Source organism: Bemisia tabaci, chromosome 10 (genome assembly GCF_918797505.1).
Source record: "Bemisia tabaci chromosome 10, PGI_BMITA_v3".
NCBI lineage: Eukaryota > Metazoa > Arthropoda > Insecta > Hemiptera > Aleyrodidae > Bemisia > Bemisia tabaci.
In genome coordinates, this window is record NC_092802.1 from 17,817,238 (window position 1) to 17,837,164 (window position 19,927).

Sequence of the window (19,927 nt, forward strand, 5' to 3'; positions counted from 1 at the left end):
CAATCGAAGCACTTTTAAAGCCTTAAAGTTTCGTATGGACGGAGTTATTACTATAAGCGTTCAAAGTTTCAAAATTTTGACCGACTTCTCTCATTAACCTGATCCATTGTGCGGCGCACGGTGCATAGACAGTCAATTACAGAGGTTGAACATGAAATTTTTGACTAAAACTGTGAATTTTTCTGTTTATTTCGTCACATTTTATTTTTCGAGGGGTACTTTCAAAAGAAAATTTCACGAGGAAACCAATCGTGCCACATCTAAAACCTCAAAGTTTTGTATCGACGGAGTTAAAAGCGTTTAAAGTTCCCAAATTTTGTCCGACTTCTCTTATCGACTCGATCCACTGTGCGGCGACAAGACGCGTCTCGGAATAAGCTATAAACGCTGAAATATCACTTTTTCCCGACAGAAATTTTTCGACCGATGATCGCACGGACGCACGCTATTAACCTCCGCTTGACCGAAGCTGTCGAACTTACCGATCATCTTGACCGAAGGAGGTGTGAATGATCGATAAATCGATACTTCTCCATTTGAAGCCATGGTAAAGAATCGATTATTAAGGTGTTCGTTGCCAACACCCTGTCTATCGATCCTTTTCCCTAGGTTTAAGTGGCAGATCAATCGATATATCGCAAAACACGCCACGCAACTGGAAAGAACGTCAACGTCTCGAATCGGCTGATGGCCTTGAGGAAATTTTGACTTTCTGATCTCGCGCTTCGGAACTATTGGTCTCCAAATAAAGTCTGTACCGGTTCAGTTGTTGCGCGTTGAAGGTATTGACCTCTCTCTCAGCACGCACAGTACTGAGAGATGGTTCCCAATTTTTTTTTTACTGCGGGCGGAGCATCCTTAAATCTGCCGTGCTTAAATCTGCCGTGCTGTAAAGAACACCGAATAAACCACTAGACGTTGCCAGATTTACTCTGTTAAAATACAAATTTTCAGGAAGATCTGTGCGTATATTCCTGAAAATTTTCAGAACATTTCATTCGCGATTAGATGTAAATTATCTGAAAATTCCAAGAGAAAATATTCATAACTTTCCTGAAAAATAAATATTTAACCGGATGAAATTTGGCAATTCTCGAATGCACATACGGCGTTTTTACTTAGCACGGCAGAGATATCGTCGTTTCCCTCACGAAGAACGTAACAACATTTCAGTGCTGCCAAATCTCGCGCAAATTGGTTTTTTACTTGGAGAATCTTGAGAATTTCTAACTGAAAATTACACTTATTTTTCCTCTGACCTCATGCAAAAATCGGATAAATTTTGGGCAAAGTCTAAATGGGGCCAGGTACACTCTTGGTAAAAAGTAAATTGTTTGAGTCAATTTTGCAACATTGGAATGGAGTTACGTTGCTTTTTCCGAGAAACGACGATATGAAGGATTTTCGCCTTACTTTCTTTTTCTCTTGAGCCGTGAAAACCTTTCGCAGAATCTCTTGTGGGTTGATTACTGACATCGATAGTCAAAACAATAGACACAGAAGACAGGAAGAAAATGACGCGAACTAGAGTCCCTTTAAACTGAGAGTCAAGACAACATCCCCTCATGGAGTTACAAACGGGAATAAAGATTACAGAAATTGAACGTTTTTTGTAATCTTTGATCGGCCCATTCTCAAATTCCTTTCTCCGTTCCCTCTCTCATTTTGTTTATTCCTTGCCGAACCCGTAATTCCCTGGTCCATTCCAGATTATAATCTTTGCAACGGGTGAAAATGTAATATTTATTCCCGTTTGTGACACTGTGAAGGCCTAAAATACGGGAACCAATCAGAAACGGATTCACATTGTCTTGACTCTCAGTATAAATGGACTCTAACGCGAACCAAGGAAAACAGAAGTGCAGTGCAGTTTCGACCTATATCCGAACCGCGGGAATGATAAGCTCCTAGGATTCCAAACAATTCCGACTATTTGAACGCTACACTGACGCATTCCAACATTTTTTCACCCTGAAAATGGAGGGCAAAAAAAAAAACCCACGTGGAAAAACTAAACGCTTAATTGCGCGTTACTGGGTCAAGTTCCAGAAATTTTTGCGTTGTGACGGAATCCGTCTCGAATTCAGAGCTGCAAAATAACAGTTCGACACGCGCTTAGTAGTTACATGGTAAACAAAGTATGCAAAGCACTCCATCCGCTCTGAAACTGACAGCGATTTTCGAATGAAAAAATGAGGGCAAAAAATCGTTTTGATATCACGCCGAACAGTGGGTTCTTCTCGATTATGGCGTCTAGGACGGAGGAATACCAGGGTGTCTGGCATCAGGATTTTCCCAATTCTATCAGGATTTATGGTCAATCAGGATGTAATTCCGATTTCATCAGGATTTGAGGAAAAATCGGTCTTCCGATCGGATTATTTTATTGAGCTATTTTTTTGAAGTTACATTCAAAATCAGGATTTGATCTGGATTTGGAAAAAGTATGAAATCATGATTTAGCAGTAAAAAGTCTGGAAAAATCAGGATTTCCCAAAATGAAAAAAAAAAACTAGACATCCTGAATACGCACAGTCACTCATCCGAGAAATATCCCGGAAAATCAGAGACTTTATTTAAAAACGCGTCTGTTCAGGCAGAAGAGCCATTTTAATTGATTTTGTAATTTTCTTGGTAATTTATAATTTCCCGAGATCAAAGTAGCGCGTTTGTCGACCATAAGCCATCAGATTATGCTGTTTGCACAGTGCACAAAGTACTAAAGAGAAAAGGAGAGAAACGTGAAACTCTCCGGTAATAATTGTAGCGTCCGAAGGAATCTGCGCGATTTAGCTGTGGCGCGCCTTCATTTCCGTGAGACACCAACCGCATTACCGCGAAGTTGATTTAGTTGCGTGACCTAATCTAACCTAACTCAAGTCTTCCGTGGCAGCTCCACGCTTATGCGACAGATTTGACTCGGATCGGGATTATCAATCGAAGTGAATCAATACCGGAAGTAAACAGCCATCTGGATATCGAAAATATTCTGCTGCATTACTGATTTATTTTTCGCCTGTCAAATGCCTAGGCAGGTTAAATTTTGTGATTTCATTGTGAAGAGCTCACGAGTGTTCAATATTTTGGGAAAAATGACTCATCAAACCTACGAACTCTTTTTGTCTCTTCCTCGTCAATTGCTTCTCATCATTTTAAATGTTGAAATTCTAAAAATCCTGTATTTTATGGCATGCTGAAAATTGTACGATGAGTTTCTGCTCAGGAGCTAAAAATCGTTTAAAATACTATTGTGTGGTGCAAACTTAGAATTGTTTCTTACAGAAGCAATTATTTATTTCATCTACAGTTAGGAAAAGAATCAGAATTTCAATCTAAGTTAGAATATTTGACCATTTGCCAAGGCATGTGACAAAATGCCTGATTTCACTACTTGCCTGCGACATTTACTTGGGAAGGGGGGTCTAGAGCCAAAAAATGCCCATGAAGGGCGGGGGTGTTTGAAGGTGGAAAAATCCGGAAAATCCCGAAAAATGAGATTTTTGGGGGGAAATTTCCCCAGTCGTGGCAAAGAGGGAGTCCAAGGACCCTGGGTTTCCTTCCCTATCTCCTACCGCCTGTTCTCTTATGTGTGTTTCAACGGATATTTTCTTCCATTGGCGTCCAGGAAAAAGAAAAAGAAAAAGAAAAGGAGATTATCTCACCACTGTGCTGCGCAGTATCAATAGTTTTTCTACCGCTTGATCATCCGTGGAACGAATCACGGCCACTGGAACTGGAACGTGTTCTGATGTTAGTCTCGAAGTCATACTCGCAGTGGTAATCACGGCATGGCATGAGTCCTCACTATGAAGCGTAACAATGAGTGTGTCAAGAAACCTGAAATACCGGGAATTATTAGAGATTTTTCCTTTGGCAAAGGAAACTCTGGAAAAATTCATGAAATTCTCAAAAATTGATTGATCGTGGAGTTGTTTTGTGGAACCATTAAGTTTTCATTTTCGTGTTCATAATTTCTTACCTTTCGGTCATGCAACCTGACATCAGGGATCTATTCAGGGATCTTTTCTTTGGCAAGGGAACCCCTGGAAAAATCAATTAAATTCTCAAAAATTGATTGATCGTGGAATTGTTCTATGGAACCATCAAGTTTTCATTTTCGTATTCGCATTTTCTTACTTTTCGATTACGAAAATCATGAAATTTCGCTTCAGAAAATTCTCCCGACAGGAAATTTTCCGCATTTCGGTTTTTCGAATCATGGAATTAGCTGGGGTCTCTCTTATTCTTAGTTGCTAAGGCACCGATTCGAGGTAAACTATTACTGTCCTTTCTATACTAGTTCCTTCATAATGAGAGTTGAGACAACGCGGCTCATAGCTGTCACAAACGGGAATAAATATTACATAAATCGGACGTTTTTTGTAATCTTTGATCAACCCATTACCAAATTCCTCTTACCGTTCCCGTACCCCCCATTCCCCGGTCCATTCCAGTTTATAATCTTTGCTGGTGAAAATGTAATACTAATTCCCATTTGTGACACTAAAGGCCCAAAATACGGGAACCAATCAGAAATGGATTCGCATTGTCTTTACTCTCATTATAAAGGGACTCTATATCAAATTGTCCAATAATTTTGAGATATCGATGGTCCTCATCCAGAGTTCGGTGCTGGCAACGTCGCCTTTTGTTCGCGTGCTAGTGTCGTGCAACAGACAATAGGCGCCGCACGGTGGAACGAGTCTATGAAAGAAGTCGGACATGAAATTTGTGACAAAAATTGTAAAATTTTACGTTTATCTCGTCACGATTTTAATTTTAAGGAGTGATTTTTATCGAGAATTTTACGAGAAACCCGATGAAACTACTTTTAGAACATCAATACTTCATATTCATAAAGAAATAGGCTTTGAAAGTTTTTAAATTATGTCCGACCTCTGCTATTGACTCGATCCACTGTGCGCCGGGCGGGACGCATAGAGAAAGAGAAGTGCACGGTGTGAGTAGTACCGCACGACTCCGCCAGACGGCGGCAGTAGGGACTATGAATGGAAAAAGCTCGCTTTTGAGTTACGTAGTACTACGTCATCAAGTTGTGGGCAGGTGACGGGTGGTGGCATTCGCTGACGCTGCTGTGTGCACGATATTTCAAGTCCTTCCCGCGCTTTAGGTAATCCAGTCACCTCATCGAGCAGGTGTGAACTACGGAAAGAAAAAAAGACTGAGAAGAGCTTCGGAAATTATCATATCTGAAAAAACTATGTATTTTCCTCGACTTGAGGGGGAAAAAAAAAATGTAGAAAGAGGGCATTTCACCATATCCGTGTTTTCTTCTTTTTTTGCGTCCTTAGTATTATTTACTGAACTCAGTATCACAGTAACTCGAAAAGACAGACAGTAGAATTCGATTAATCAATAACTGTACTTTGTTCTTTTAATATGCATATTATATACTGTCAAAGATACAAAAATACAAGTTAAACAAAAATTATTGGGAGGGGGGGGGGACTTTTTTTATTTGCTTTTTCAATGTGTCTGAAACTATTTCCGTAAATTTTGGAAAAAAATGAGTTCTTAAATTTTCAGTTTAAAAGTACCTACTTAATTATAAGTCAAAGTACTAGTATTTCGAGGCTGTGCCAATTGGAGTAAAAACGAGTATTTTGATCCGTCTCTCAAGTTGAAGTATACCGACCGAAGTATACGATTTTATTCTATTACGGGAATACACGGTGTTACGTCACAAGTGCGTAATAAAATGTGTTTTTATGGCCCGATGCGATCTTTATCACTCCGTTGCTATGGCCCTTGGAAGGATTGAGCCTTATTTTATTTTATACTTCGTTTACAGAGGAATATTGAAGCCTACATGAAACTTCGTAGTTACATGCCGATAGGAACTCATAACTTACATCCTCTATGCTTAGTGTTGCTGAGGAGAAACATTTAGTTTGTGCACCTTACATTAAAATGTATTTTTTTCATCACTCATTGAAGCTTTTTTCTTGTTTCACAGTGTATCTTGAAAGGGAATGCAGATACCTTTTAAATCTTCTTTTGGAAGCCAAAATTAGATAATTTTCTCCCATAAGTTTTTTTCTTTTCCTTTATCGGGAAAAATTCCGAGTGGATGCTCCATACGCAGAATTATTTTTCTTCTTCCAGTCAGTGGCGTAGCACGCTTTGCGATAAATCGATTGATCTTCCATTTAAATCAATGGAAAAAGATCGATTAACAGGTTGTTCGCAATGAGCTTATTAATAATCGACTCTTTACCGCAGTTTCAAATGGGGAAATATCGATCATTCACGCTTCGCCTTTGCTTCTAGTGCTCTCGAGTGCAAAGTTTTGAAGGCCAGTGGTCTAATCAGAGCGGACAGGCCAAAATTCGACGATGAAGAGAAAGGAGCAGATGTATCGTGGAAGGGGGTATTGCCGACCGTGGGGGGGGGGGGGGGGTTAAGGGGAGCTTAAGGTCACCTGTCAAGCGATGCGTCTCGCTCACAACTTCTGAAAACTTCTACGAAACTGAACGAATATATCCGCGATAAAAATTTGCCGATCCAGCTTTTTACGCCATGGAAACTCAATCCGCACATAATTGTACGATACTCTACGCTTTTTTCGGCATTGGACTCAAGTGAATCAGTGAGTTCGAAAACGCACCAACTCGGAAAAAAAAAAATGTTCAGGAAACACCTAAAATTGCGCAGCGGGTGAAGAAGTTAGTTTAAGAAAAACCTTTTTGGTGCCAAAGGCTAAGTACTTAGAGACTTTGTAAAGCATACCAGGTTGAAATCGATACACCATGTTTGATGACAGAGAATTAAGTGTTTAAAAATTTCCGAGTTGGTGTGTTTTCGTTCTCACCGACTTTCAGATACTGATTTTTCATAATCTGCCCTGAAAAATGTATACCGAAAAAAAAAAACCGCGAAATCGGATGGTCACCCGTTTCCCTTGAAATGGCCAAAAATTGGTATTTCTAATGAAATACTTCGATTCCTCCCTTTTCCCGTCGCTGTTTCGAGCACTTCCGATTGCAATTTCGAAATTTCCTTTAGAGTGCAGGTGCGTCTATCCATAAGTGTTACTAAACCGTAAAAAAGTGAAAATCGAAAAAAATCCAAGTTCGTGTGTTTTCGAACTCACTGATTCAAGTGTGCTAATGAGACTCGTGCACGAGTGAATTTAATCAACTCCTCTCTATTTACTTCAGTTGCACTTACCAAGTTCCCTTCAGCTTAAGCAGTCAGGGTGTCCACAAATCCGGAAAGTCCGGAACTATAATAGTACTGATTGTTGAAGGGCGGTCCGAAAATACTGTAGTGCGGTTGCGGTAGTAGTGCGGAAATTTCGCAGGAATTTCTGATTTTTTTCATTTTTTGGCTTTTTGTCGCAATTTGAGCGAGAAATTCAAATTTTGAAATTTTTCGAATTTCGTCAATCGGATGTTCTGAAAAAGTATTTATTTTTGGCCAGCCTGTTTTAGTAGACACCCTGGTAGTCCTGAGGAGAATCAGTACTACTGTATATAACATATTTCCATGACCATCTAGAAATCAGCAATTATGAAACTGTTTCCAAAGTGTAGTCATCGATTCAGTACATATGATGTGACCCAAATTCGTACTTAGTCCGATGAACTCATGATTTGCTTTTTCTCTGTTTCAGGACGAGGTTTTGGCGATCACAGAGAAAGTGGTTATCCGATTGGAAGACTTGCTGACATGGATCTACGAAGCAACGGATTGGGGGTGGGGCCTGGGGGCTGTGTGGACCAAAGACGGCCCAGAGAAGACGACTCTCACAGGGTCCAACTCAAACACTGGCATAGACTTCTCAGATGTAGAGCAAGAAAAGGAGCAATTAGGTAATAATTCCGATTTGACAAGGTAATACCAGAGTTGCCACAGTCAGGAAATGCCTGGAAAACCGGAAAATGTCAGGGAATTTCGGAAAGTCATGGAAAATGGCGGGAATGTTAGGAAAAATGGCGAAAACGTCAGAGAAAATGACGAAAATGTCAGGGAAAATTTTTTTATTTTCACCTCAATCACCATTATTTGTTTTCTTTAATGGGTTTAACGTTTCAAACAACAAATTTTCCTCAGAGACCATTTCTAATTGTGTCTCTTTAACCATCTGGCGTATCTTCAATTGGACCGAGTTCATCTGAAAGGAACCAACCCACATTTTGGAAAAAATTGAGCCAAGAATGGTGTTGAGTTCCATTAGTCGTATATAGCCCTGCCAAAAACTCAAGTCGAGAAAAGAAAAATTAGTTTGGGTTAAGAGGGGCTAAAATTTATTTTTTACTTTGAGCCTTACAGAAAATTAAAACTTCAAACCTCTTTTTCTCTGTTTCAACTTTATGTGGCTTGGTTCCTCTCTGTTGAACTCGATCCTAATGTCAGGGAATTTCACCAAAATTTGTCAAGGAAATTAGGGAAATGTCAGGGAATTACATTTTCTAAATTCTGCGACAGCCCTGTGATACACGTTTCAATGCGATGTCGACTGGAATCACCAACAACCAAACATACTAGAAAAATGTGGAATGTATAAACTCGTAGATCACTTTTTCGCATCTCGGTTTGGGACATCGCTGACCTCTTTCGTACTTTATTTTTCAATTTGAAAACCATTCAATTTAATGAAAGCTTTGGGTGCTGAGAGGGAATTTCTTGGTTCGGTGTCTCAGAGTCTCCGCTAACGTATCATCCATTATAATTGAAGAAAATTGTATATGGAACTCGTTGAAACTTTTACTGAATTTTCTTCATAATTTTACAATACTGACAACGAAAGATTTCAGAAAATTCATTGAATAGTCTCCGCTCTAAAATTTAAATTAGCAGTGAAGATTTTGAGATACCGCAACCAAGTAATGTCCTTTCTGCATGAGAAATTATCAGCCACTCAGTAAGTTACAGTGCAGATTTTAAAAATTTAAAGATCAAGTTAGTTATTATCTCTCTATCAGATGATGGAATTATGTAAATAGTATCAGTTTTAAGTTTCAATTCCTATCGTATAACTAAAAGTCGATTATTTTTATTTCAGATGATTCTCATTGGGAAACAAGTATCGGTGTAGTTGTTCTTAGTTATCCACGCTACTGCCGCTATAGAGGAATCCTTAAGCGATTAGAAGGTGTACACAACAAATGGCTGAGGACAGCGCTGGTGATGGCCCTCGGTGGCATCGCCTCCCCCTGTAAAAATACTAGAGTTCTCTTCTGTAAAGATACCTTCGACTACCCTGACCTTGAAGGCCACGAACTTCTGTGCAATCATTTAGGTATGCGTACTTTAATCTTCCTTTTTTTCTTTTATATTAGAAACTAGGGGTTCTATCCCCTGGCGGCTTCGTGGCCCAACCCCTTTAGGCGCTTCACACCCTCTAAGGCTTCACAGAGAGAGAAATCAACGTTACTAAGAGTTCTTCACGAATCACTGAAAAAATCATTGGAATCCCATGATCAAGAGGAAAGCAGAAATAAAAAAAAAAAAAACTGAAAAAAAACCCTAGCTAAGCCACACGGCCCACCAAAGAATGTGTCACAAAATCGCTGGTCAGATAACTGTAAATGGTCGGCAGACCAGGTGGGAAGAAAGCTGGAAGGGAAAGCGGAACTGCAGTAAGAGTTCCGTATGAGAAGGGGTAGTGGATTGAGAATTTACAGAATGCAGTAGCGTAGCTAGGAATTCTGTGGGGGGGGGGGGGGTGTCTGTGGCGGTAAATTTACATTATTTTGTGTAAGTCCGTGATAATATTTTATGTCTGCCCTCCAAAAGTCAAAAAAAGGTACCATTAACGAGGCTGCACAAATTAACTACAATGTAATTAATGCCCCGTAAGAGGCAGTCGTACAATTTTTTCTTAATAAAAAAAAAAAAAAAAAAAAAATTAACGAGGCTAAGGGGGGTCCAGACCCCCTGGATGGTATGGTGCAGTAGAAGGGGTAGTGGACACGCCCGTGTTAGGTTCTCAAGCGTTTTGCTCATTAAGCTTATGATTTTATAATAATGAGTCAAATTGTCAAATAGCCTAATCCCACGCTACATTCTCCACCCAACCTCAAGTGTCCAGTGCCTGAGACCATGAAACTCAGGTCATCTGGTCGGTATCCAAACCTGGGACCTCCAAGTTAGAGGGCCAGCACTACAGCCTCAACATCACAGGAAGCTGACGGATATTAGTCTGTGGGACAAAGAACCGCACCCCCCAAAAAAAGCTGATATATTGGCACCACTGCCTGTAGGAAGGCTGTAGAATCATTTATGCCCAAAAAATGACGGAAATTTTCAAAATCATACCTACGTTATGAACTTCGTAGTTTCAAAAGAGTAGATTTAAGAAAACTCTAGGTCCTGTAGGGAGCTCAGAATCGTTCGATATAAGTGCAACTTTACCCATCAAAGCATCTGAAACAAAAATTATAGAAACCGCTTGCAACGTGTATTTTAAAAACAAAAGGATGCAAGATAGTCAATGCTGTTCTTAGGAAAAATCAAAGACTAAGATACCTCAAATTAAAATTATAATTATAGAATGAGCTCGAATGAATTTAGTACATGCATTTGTTCTTCCTGCAAAAATTTGGTATGATTTTTATGAAACCTATGTTGTCTCACAATAGCTATAAATGGAGAAGTAGAAAAAAAGATGTTGAGAATCATATGTAACAGTTTATTTCAATATTTTTGCAGCTCCAAAAATAAGATGCAAATCAAAAAGAAAAAGAAAATTCCTCAGCTTTGCTCCAGAGGAATCGGATACAGAATCAGAAACATCCTCCTCTTCCTCATCCTCTGAATCTTCGGAATCTTCTCAACAGGTAACATTTGCTTTAGTAAAATTAATTTCCTCAAACTATATCTGCTGTAACTTATTATTTTCAGTCAGTATCATCTTTAGGAACATACCTCAAGCTTGATTATGAAAGTGAGCAACTTTAGTAAAATATAAACATACCAAAGTATATAATAATAAAAATAACGATACAAACATAAATGGAAGAGAATATTTCAGCTGAAGAAAGCAAAATTTCGCCGCATTTCATGACCTTAAAAGCATTTGTCAAAGATGACTTGTTAACCTTCTATGGCATGAATTAATTTTGAATCTTGGATTCTGAAGGCCTCAAATCTATGTTGTGGCTTTCGTATTACATAGAGTCCCAAATTTTCCCTTAAAATTTCAAAATTTGATCATCACTCTTTCAAAAATAAAAATAAAAAATAAAATAAAAGAAAAGAAAATACTGATAAGAATTTGCAACATCATGTCTCAGAGTGATAATTTAATTTTTAAAAACCAAAAAATGGATTGTTGCGAATAAGTAGCAGAGGGCTAACGATTACATCAGCCAATCATGGCTAGTCAGTGATTATTAATTTTTGTGATGACAAATCGATTTTGTTCGATTTAGGTTAAACGCTTCAATGTTCTCTAGTCCTAGACCAAACAGTCCTGTTATTCCTGACCCCAGCTCAAGAATAAGGAACTTGATTTGGGGAAGTGTCAACCGTTAGTGGCGGACAGTATGCTTGTTACTGCGTGTCCCAAAATCCCACAATTATTTTTACCGAAGTTCCAAAGCAAAATATTTTACACCGAAGTATTCAACATCATCTACAGTGATCTGCGCTGTTTTTATCAGAAATGATTATTTAAGGTACTTACTGATCTGTTCGATTTTTCTTTACAGCAAGCGGCTGCTGCACAGAAACACAGTCTCCTTAATGCTTCAAGAAACATTCCACATAGTGGTAGCGCTCAAGAACAAAGCTTCCTAGCCAGTTTGTACAACTTCATGATGAACCGACGAACACCTATTGGCGGTTTGCCCATGGTTGGATTCAAAAAACGTAAGTTGTTCTCTTCCGAACCTCTCTACTCTTACACTAAAAGCCCTTGTGACTTCAGTCTCTATGAAGTAGAGGAAGTGTTGCCTTCTCAAATGAAATAAATTAAAGGTTAAAAATTAATCTCTTTTTTTTTAGTGCTTGAGGGAAGGTTTCATCCCCGGGGTTAAGTATCAAGGAAACATAACTAACGATTTTGAAGTTATTTACATGCTCGACCCTCTACGTAAGGGATCTTTTTTTTGTAAAATTGGTTATTTGTATAATCGAATCGCTCCGTGCCAAAACTGCTGATGTACATTTTCTATAATGTTTTAGAAAACTACAAAAAACTGTAGGAGCCTTGTAAATGTTGTGTTAAATAATGTTTAGAAGTGCATTATTACAGAAGTGAATCGTAGAAAAGGATCCCTAACAGCCTGCAGCTCCTCTTCTGTCCCGGATGGAGTAATTAAAAACAAAGGACACCACGGTGCGTTTTAAACAATTTTAATGCGGTCAACATACCACCCGCGATTTTTTTGCGGAAATGTCAACTAGAAGGCCTACTGATTGAGGAACAACAAACCGCGAAATCTGTGATGGGGCCGTTTTTGAGAAAATGCGATTTTTCGCTTTTTTGGCGGGAATTTCGGGTCAAGGCGCTGAAAAAGTCAAGTTAGGCTGTTTTTGTAGTTCGTAAATGCATATCCTATACATTTTGAGTCAATCAAGTGCCAGTAGATAGTTATTTGTGCATATTGCCCAAAATTCATATCCTTAAATCCACGACTTTTGGGTTTTTGGGGGGTTAGTCAAGGAGAAATCCGAAAAAAAGAGGGTTAACCCGGAACAAATTGCTTAACGAAGTTTACGTAGGAAAAGTTTGTTAAGCAATTTGTTCCGGGTTAACCCTCTTTTTTTCGGATTTCTCCTTGACTAACCCCCCAAAAACCCAAAAGTCGTGGATTTAAGGATATGAATTTTGAGCAACATGCACGAATAGCTATCTACTGGCACTTGATTGACTCAAAATGTATAGGATATGCATTTACGAACTACAAAAACAGCCTAACTTGACTTTTTCAGCGCCTTGACCCGAAATTCCCGCCAAAAAAGCGAAAAATCGCATTTTCTCAAAAACGGCCCCATCACAGATTTCGCGGTTTGTTGTTCCTCAATCAGTAGGCCTTCTAGTTGACATTTCCGCAAAAAAATCGCGGGTGGTATGTTGACCGCATTAAAATTGTTTAAAACGCACCGTGACACTGGACATTAGCAGTTTTTGCGTGAAACGTTAAAATCTTGCTTTAAAGCTGTTAGATATTCTCAAAATTAATTTTAAAGAGATTAAAATTGTAGTTTATCATTCAAATAAAGTTATAAAAACAAAATTCTTGACGATTGCAGCATCTATAGCAAGTTTCATCACGTAGCTACCAGCGATAAACTGGACATTGGCGGTATTTGCACGATTTGTGCAATGTCGGTTCTAAAGCATGGAAAACGCATATTTTTGAGTACAGAATTTATTGAAAAATAACAAAATAGTATCTTTAGAGTGACAAACAATAAAAATAAACAAAAACAATTAAGGAATCTCTTTAAAAAACTCCAAGAAGTCTTTTCATACGTAGGACCTCAATGCATCAACATCGCATATTTTTTGACCCTTTAGGGTCCTCCGATACACCGATTATGAAAGGCATACAAGGAAAGATGGACATTACCGGGTTTTGCTTGATTTGGACCACAGCTCACTCGTGAAAAAGGTTCTAAACTTAAAAACATACATTTCCACCACATTAATGAAAGTGTCTAACCTCAAAGAGTATTTTATTTAAAAAATCTCAAAATTGAAGAAAATGGACATTAGCAGTTTTCGCACGACACAATTCAATTGGTATTACCAGGCTTAAGGTACAGAAAATTTGCTGAATATGCTTCAGGCAACGGAGCTGTCGCATGGTGTTTCTGATTCCTTGTATCAGTGAAAATATAGAATCCATTTCAGGACTAACTCAGTTTTCATCAAAAATATATAAGGCGGAATTTTCAAGGGCACTACAAAGAAACTTCATGGACATCCGCTGTTCATAGATGTCATTCTTATTGAAAAACTGCTGATGAAATGCGTGGAACAAAAGAATGCAGTTAGAACATGCTTCAGCAAAACGGCTGTACAAATTTTTTGGGTGCGTTTTATATGGTTTCATTTGGCATATTGTATCACTGAAATTTCCTCGATACACTATTGAAAGGAGGAGTCAGTACTAAAAAAAACTATCAGTCAGGGTGAAGGTTACCCAGTTCCGCTTGGGCTCCCCCTTGTAAGATACAGTTATCAATTTCCTTGCGCTATCTCTTACCAAAATGGGAGGTCATTTGACAGGGTGAGTCATTACTTCAACTTCTTTTTACCGTCCTATAACTGTTGTGTATATTTGCATTAACCAAATGAATTTTCTTGATGTCGGTACAAATATTGAAAATAACCTTCTTTCTAACTTCTAACCTAATTTTAAATATTTATGTATTGCAGTAGATCTATTTCGACTTTATGAAAAAGTCAGGCTCATGGGTGGCTACGACTCAGTCACAACTAACCGGCTATGGAAGTACGTAGCGCAAGAAGCTGGTAATTCAAGTTTTTGCAAACGGCACTATGAAAAGTGAGTATTGAATTTTCTCATTCTATTCCCATTAACTTTTCTGAGCTTCATATGCTGAGCGCAGGCGATATATAAATTAATACTGATTTATTTTGACATATTTTTTTATCCCATTAGTTTTTACGATTTTACATGGTATAGGTATTTTCAAATAATTGAATTTACGACAAACTAGTACTAGTGCATCGCCTCAAACAACAATGAAACTTGTTATTTGTTCATTTATCCACAAAAAAGCCTTAATGTTAAGTATAATTTTTATTCTATCAATACATAAATGTCACTTCATTGCGCTCTCTGGCGCTTTATGACCCCTAACTGTTCTTTGTTAATTGATAAACCTTTGATAATCTCACTCTTTAACATTTCGGATTAAATGCCATTCCTCCTGGGTGCCATCTATGCCCTCCCTCAGAAGAAACCTAATCTAGGACCTTCATTGGCAATATATCCTCTGCCATTCTCTGTACTTGACCATACCATACAAGCTGTTTTTAATTCTACATAATTTCTCTCACCATTTTCTTTCTAATTCAGTTCGAATTGCTCATATACCCTGTAAGTCTCACTGTCCGAAACGATTAACCATGATCGACTCAGATTTGATCTTCTATACACACATTAATTTTCGTAAATTTGTCGATTTACTAAATTTCAATCAAAACGTTGCAAATTATTTTTCTTCATCTCTCCTTCCAACCTCTTGAGCTCTGTAATAAATTAATAGCTCATTTGACTTAATCTCTCTCCCATGAATTTATATAGTAAAAATCATTCAAGTGAAATTCAGAACTTGTAATAAATCAAAATAAGTTTTTTGTATTTAAAAATGATGGTCTAATTCACCAGAAATTTATCCGGCACAATGACAATCACTTTGACAAATAAGTTTGCATTATACCTGGTCAACTGAAAAATTTATTTCTAAGGTTTTCATATCTGAAATATCAAATAATTACACTCACTGTGCTAAAGAATGTTTTGAGTTTGAAATTTCTTAGAATTTTAATGTAACAGACCATTAGACAAGGTACTTTCAGCATTGAGATGTTTCCTCATCAAAATACACGTAAAACATGATTCTTGATTTCAAAAGGCTGCCTAACCAAGATGTTAATGTTTTGCGATGCACAAATTAAAACCTTTCACTCATGAATAGAACCATAATCTACTTGAGTTAAATCGCACACTAAATGTAACAGTCTCTGCAGTGTGAGAATATGGTAACCTCAATCTTGGTGCCTCAACTCAGGTGATGTATGTAGTTAACTTTTTGAACAGTAGAAGGTGGGAGAAGAACACAGCTCAATAAAGAAGCCTGGAAAACCTGTTGTAGTGCACCATTGGATTTATGTTAACTCTAGTTTTTCTTGTGAGAGGAAGATTCAAATTTTTCGTAGCCAGTGCTTAGTCATTCGTTTATATCTTCGTGAGGAGTTAATATCAGTCAGTTTCATTACACAAATCGTTTCGTACGTGAAATTTTGAAGAGGGCACAATGCCCTAGAATGCTAAACTTCATACCTTGTCTTGTAGTCCATTATCGTCATAACATAAAGGTACTAAAGTGTTATAAATTGGATTTTGGGTCTATGATTCATTATGCTCATCATAACTGACCAATTTTTGTGTCTCAACAGGTATCTTCTTCCCTTTGAGAGGCATATGTCAGACAAGAAGCAGCAGAAGATTCAGATAGAGAACAAATGCAAGCAGACTGGAGAGGCAAGTAGTATTCCTGAAACTCCGCAAACTCTTTTTCAGTTGCTTACTCAATCATTGAGAAAAATAGTTGCAGTGAAACAGTGACGTAACAACTTTTAGGGGACTGGGAAAATTCATTGTTAAATGGAAGTTGTGATTACATTGGAACAAGCTTTAATATGCAGTTAAAGACATTTAAAGTATGCTCATGTGGTTTTCACAGGGTTATGCAATATGTTAAGCATACGCGCGGCTATTTTGCAGTTTACTTTGGAATGATCCTATGTTGATATTATTGGAGAAAACACAGTCTGTTGACCAAAATTTTTTTTCTTAAATATTAAGTAAACATTTAGAAAACTTTGGTATGTTGGTACTATCACAGTGCCACCTCGTAAGCTTTCTGGAAAAGCTGAAAAGTCAGTGAATTTTCGGCAACCTGGATTAGTCAGAGAATTTCCTAAGTGGAGCATGGTCTCTGCAACCTCAGCCAATGCCATTCAAGATAGCGCAAACAATGCTTGAGTGAAACAATGCTCAATTTAAATCTCTAGGAGTTGAGATTTTATCCTTAATTTAACAAACGTAAGCTAAATTAAAAGCAAACATATGTAAGGAAGGTCTCTATTGACGATCAGGAAAAGTCAGAGAATTTGGATACTTTGCAGTCAGAGAAAAGCGAAAAAAGACAGGGGAAAGACAGGAAATGGAGAAATCATGGATACGTATGCAGTAGCAAGAGTGGAGTAATGTCTTGGTCAATCCTAAAGGCATGATCTAGAAAGATGAACATTAGGGGTCCGCGAAGCGGCGATTTTCAAAGGCGAAGCGAAGCGAAGCGAAGCTTCGCTTCGCTTCGCAATTTGCGAAGCAATGCGAAGCGAAGCGGACAAAAAAACGCCGTCAAATACGCTGGATGCAACCCGCGGAATTTCGTAGCGGTACTCCAGCGGAGCCGCGACTTCAGCGTGCGGCAGTGGTAAATTTCATTGAAACACTTGGGAAATACGTGAAAAAATACATTCATTAAATTTGCCCCCTCTTTCCCTTAATTAAATTTTAAGAATGAATTTTTATTGAGAGGCCAGCAGATCTATGATTTTTTTTTTTAAATTTGTCATCGTTTTGCGTTAATGATCTACGGAATGATAAAAAATAAAACTGTTTTTTACTTTTTATTTGTTTAGTTTCCTTTTAATAATTTTTTTTTATCTAATTTAATGTAAAACAAAGAAATACTAAAAAATTGTGGTAATTATAATTTAAAAAAACCATTGATTTAAACTTCTTAAGAAATGTTATTAAGACACATCTATCTGAACGTCAGTGTATTACTAGCTTTGTTATACCGCCTTTTCAGTTGTTGTCCGCTTTTCTCATGTCTGTAGATCAACTGTGGTATCATTCCATTGCCATTAACTGATTCGGAAACTTCAAACTTTAATACTGCACTCCGCTGTGTGATAAGGAAAATAGAGGAATTGAGGTTAGGAGACGAGAGACGGCGCTAAATAACGTAAATAAATGCTGGAACGGCCGCAAAGCGCATGCGCAAAGAACTCGCTCACGGTATCCATCATTCATCGGCATGCGGCATCAATTGCGTAAGGCGCGTAAATGGAATTACCGCGAAATTTTCGCTTCGCCTTCGCTTTTCCCGACTCTCCGCGCTCCGTTTTGCGAAGCGAAGCGAAGCTTCGCTTCGCTTCGCAAAATGCGAAGCAATGCGAAGCTTCGCGGACCCCTAATGAACATTGACATTACTTATTTTGCATAAAATCTGCAGCAAAGACCTGCAAAGCCGTTTGTAAAAGACTGGAAATTTGAAAAATATTGAAACTTAAAATTTGAGGAAGCATCCACACATTCAAACTGAGTCTCAGTCTGGCTCTGGGTTCAGTACTCTGAGTTACTCTGAATAGTAAAAAGGAGAATAATTTTCAATAAGTAATTGAAAATTATTTAATTGAATGAATAATACAAAAAGAAAAAACGCTCACATTTTTCAGTTATTTGCAGTGATATTTATGCCTAAATTCGGTCATTTACAGTTTTATGTATGCTAATTGTTGATGTGAAAAATCAGGGAATCATTTTGGTCAGGGAAACCCTGAAAAGACAGGGAATTTCTTTCACTCAGTCTGGCTCTGGGTTCGAATGGAACGAAAAATAAAAATGCAAATTGATCAACATGAATCAATCGACACTGATTCGATCGACAAAGTATTAAAAAACCGGTGTCGATTCGATCATCATGAACCGATCAAAAAATGAAAACATGATTCGATCGACATGAATCTATCGAAAAATGAAAACGTGATTTGATCGACATGAATCGATCGACACCGATCCGATTCAATCAACAAAATTTGATCGACTCATGGGTTTGTCGATCGATTTACAAGTTTGTCGATCGATTCACAAGTTTGTCGATCGATTCACAAGTTTGTCGATCGATTCACGGTTGTCAATCGAATCGATGTCGATCGATTCATGGTTGTCGATCAAATCGGTGTCGATCGATTCACGTTTTCATTTTTCGATTCATTCATGTCAATCGAATTGACACGGGTGTTTTTAAATTACTTGTCGATCGATTCACGTTTTCATTTTTCGATTGATTCATGTCCATCGAATCCATACCCACCCTTCTTTCTTATATCTCAGACCCCAGAGTGCATTTCCTTCGCCAACTCCTGTTTCATGAAAATTTCACTTAAGCTGTAATATTTACTAGCCGTTCTGGGCGCGCTTCGCGCGCCCGTCACGCCTAGCCGGGGGCTACGCCCCCTGGACCCCCGGTCACTCGCTACGCGAGTGACATTCGGCTCGCTTCGCGAGCCGATTTTGTAGTAGTTGCAAATTTTTTATCACTATATTTTGAAGATTTCATAGAAAACATTATGAAATTCTCACTCCACAATTAACTTGTAGAATAATAATGGCAGGGCAAGAAATAGACTATATCTTAAAGTGGACGGTTTCCACTTAGTAAAAACAGCCAACACCACGTGAAGGTGAGGAACCATCGTTAGCCACTTTTTTTTTTCTTCTTCTTCTTTACTTTTCTGAAAAATATTTACTGAAATTTTAGTTGCGTCCCCTAAAAGGAAACACGGAGAAAAAAATTTGTGCATGGAACCCGAAGCTGAGATCATATGGATCTCTCAAGTTTTCGGATCACGCATCCGAAAAGTTAAGGTCCATCTGCCGAAGTTCGGGTCAGACAATTGAAGTAGTTCGGTATATACCGAAGATTTCAGGTCACACATCTGAAGTACTCGGTGCATACCGAAGTGCTTCAGATTTCTGACTCAGAGATTTAGGAAAAACACAGTAGAGAACCAAGGAAATCACAGTAGAACAGAGAAAAAAATACAGTCGAATAAATAAAGAAAACTATTATCGAAGAAATTCTAATTATTAGAAAGTAATTAGCTGGCGTAATCAATGCGTAGCTGCATAGGAGCATGAGCGAGATTTATCATCAACTGACCGCTGGCCGCTAGGTACCTGGGTGGGCGAGCGACAATACGTAAGCGGTGGCATATGGTTCGATTGACAGAGGAGTGGGGAACGGTCAGACGTAGGGGAAAGGTTCAGGCTGAACCGTTCAGCACAGCGCAGCGTCAGTCACCGGGTGGGGAAGAGAGTCCGGGAGGGGACACTTCCCCTCGAGTGAAATAGAAAAAGGCAGAATCCTTCGAAGTTTATATTAATGATTAGGTATTTTCTTA

The 19,927-nt window shown here is 38.3% G+C and overlaps 1 protein-coding gene across 1 annotated transcript in view; it reads left to right on the forward strand.

Moving 5' to 3' along the window:
• LOC109033380 (uncharacterized) overlaps positions 1-19,927 on the forward strand; it is a 68,274-nt gene that overhangs the window by 40,835 nt on the left and 7,512 nt on the right. Inside the window, exons 2-7 of the mRNA XM_019045969.2 lie at positions 7,637-7,835; positions 9,029-9,265; positions 10,678-10,805; positions 11,679-11,838; positions 14,357-14,486; positions 16,127-16,211. Coding sequence (XP_018901514.1) covers positions 7,637-7,835; positions 9,029-9,265; positions 10,678-10,805; positions 11,679-11,838; positions 14,357-14,486; positions 16,127-16,211 — 939 coding nt within the window. The remainder of the gene's footprint in view (positions 1-7,636; positions 7,836-9,028; positions 9,266-10,677; positions 10,806-11,678; positions 11,839-14,356; positions 14,487-16,126; positions 16,212-19,927) is intronic.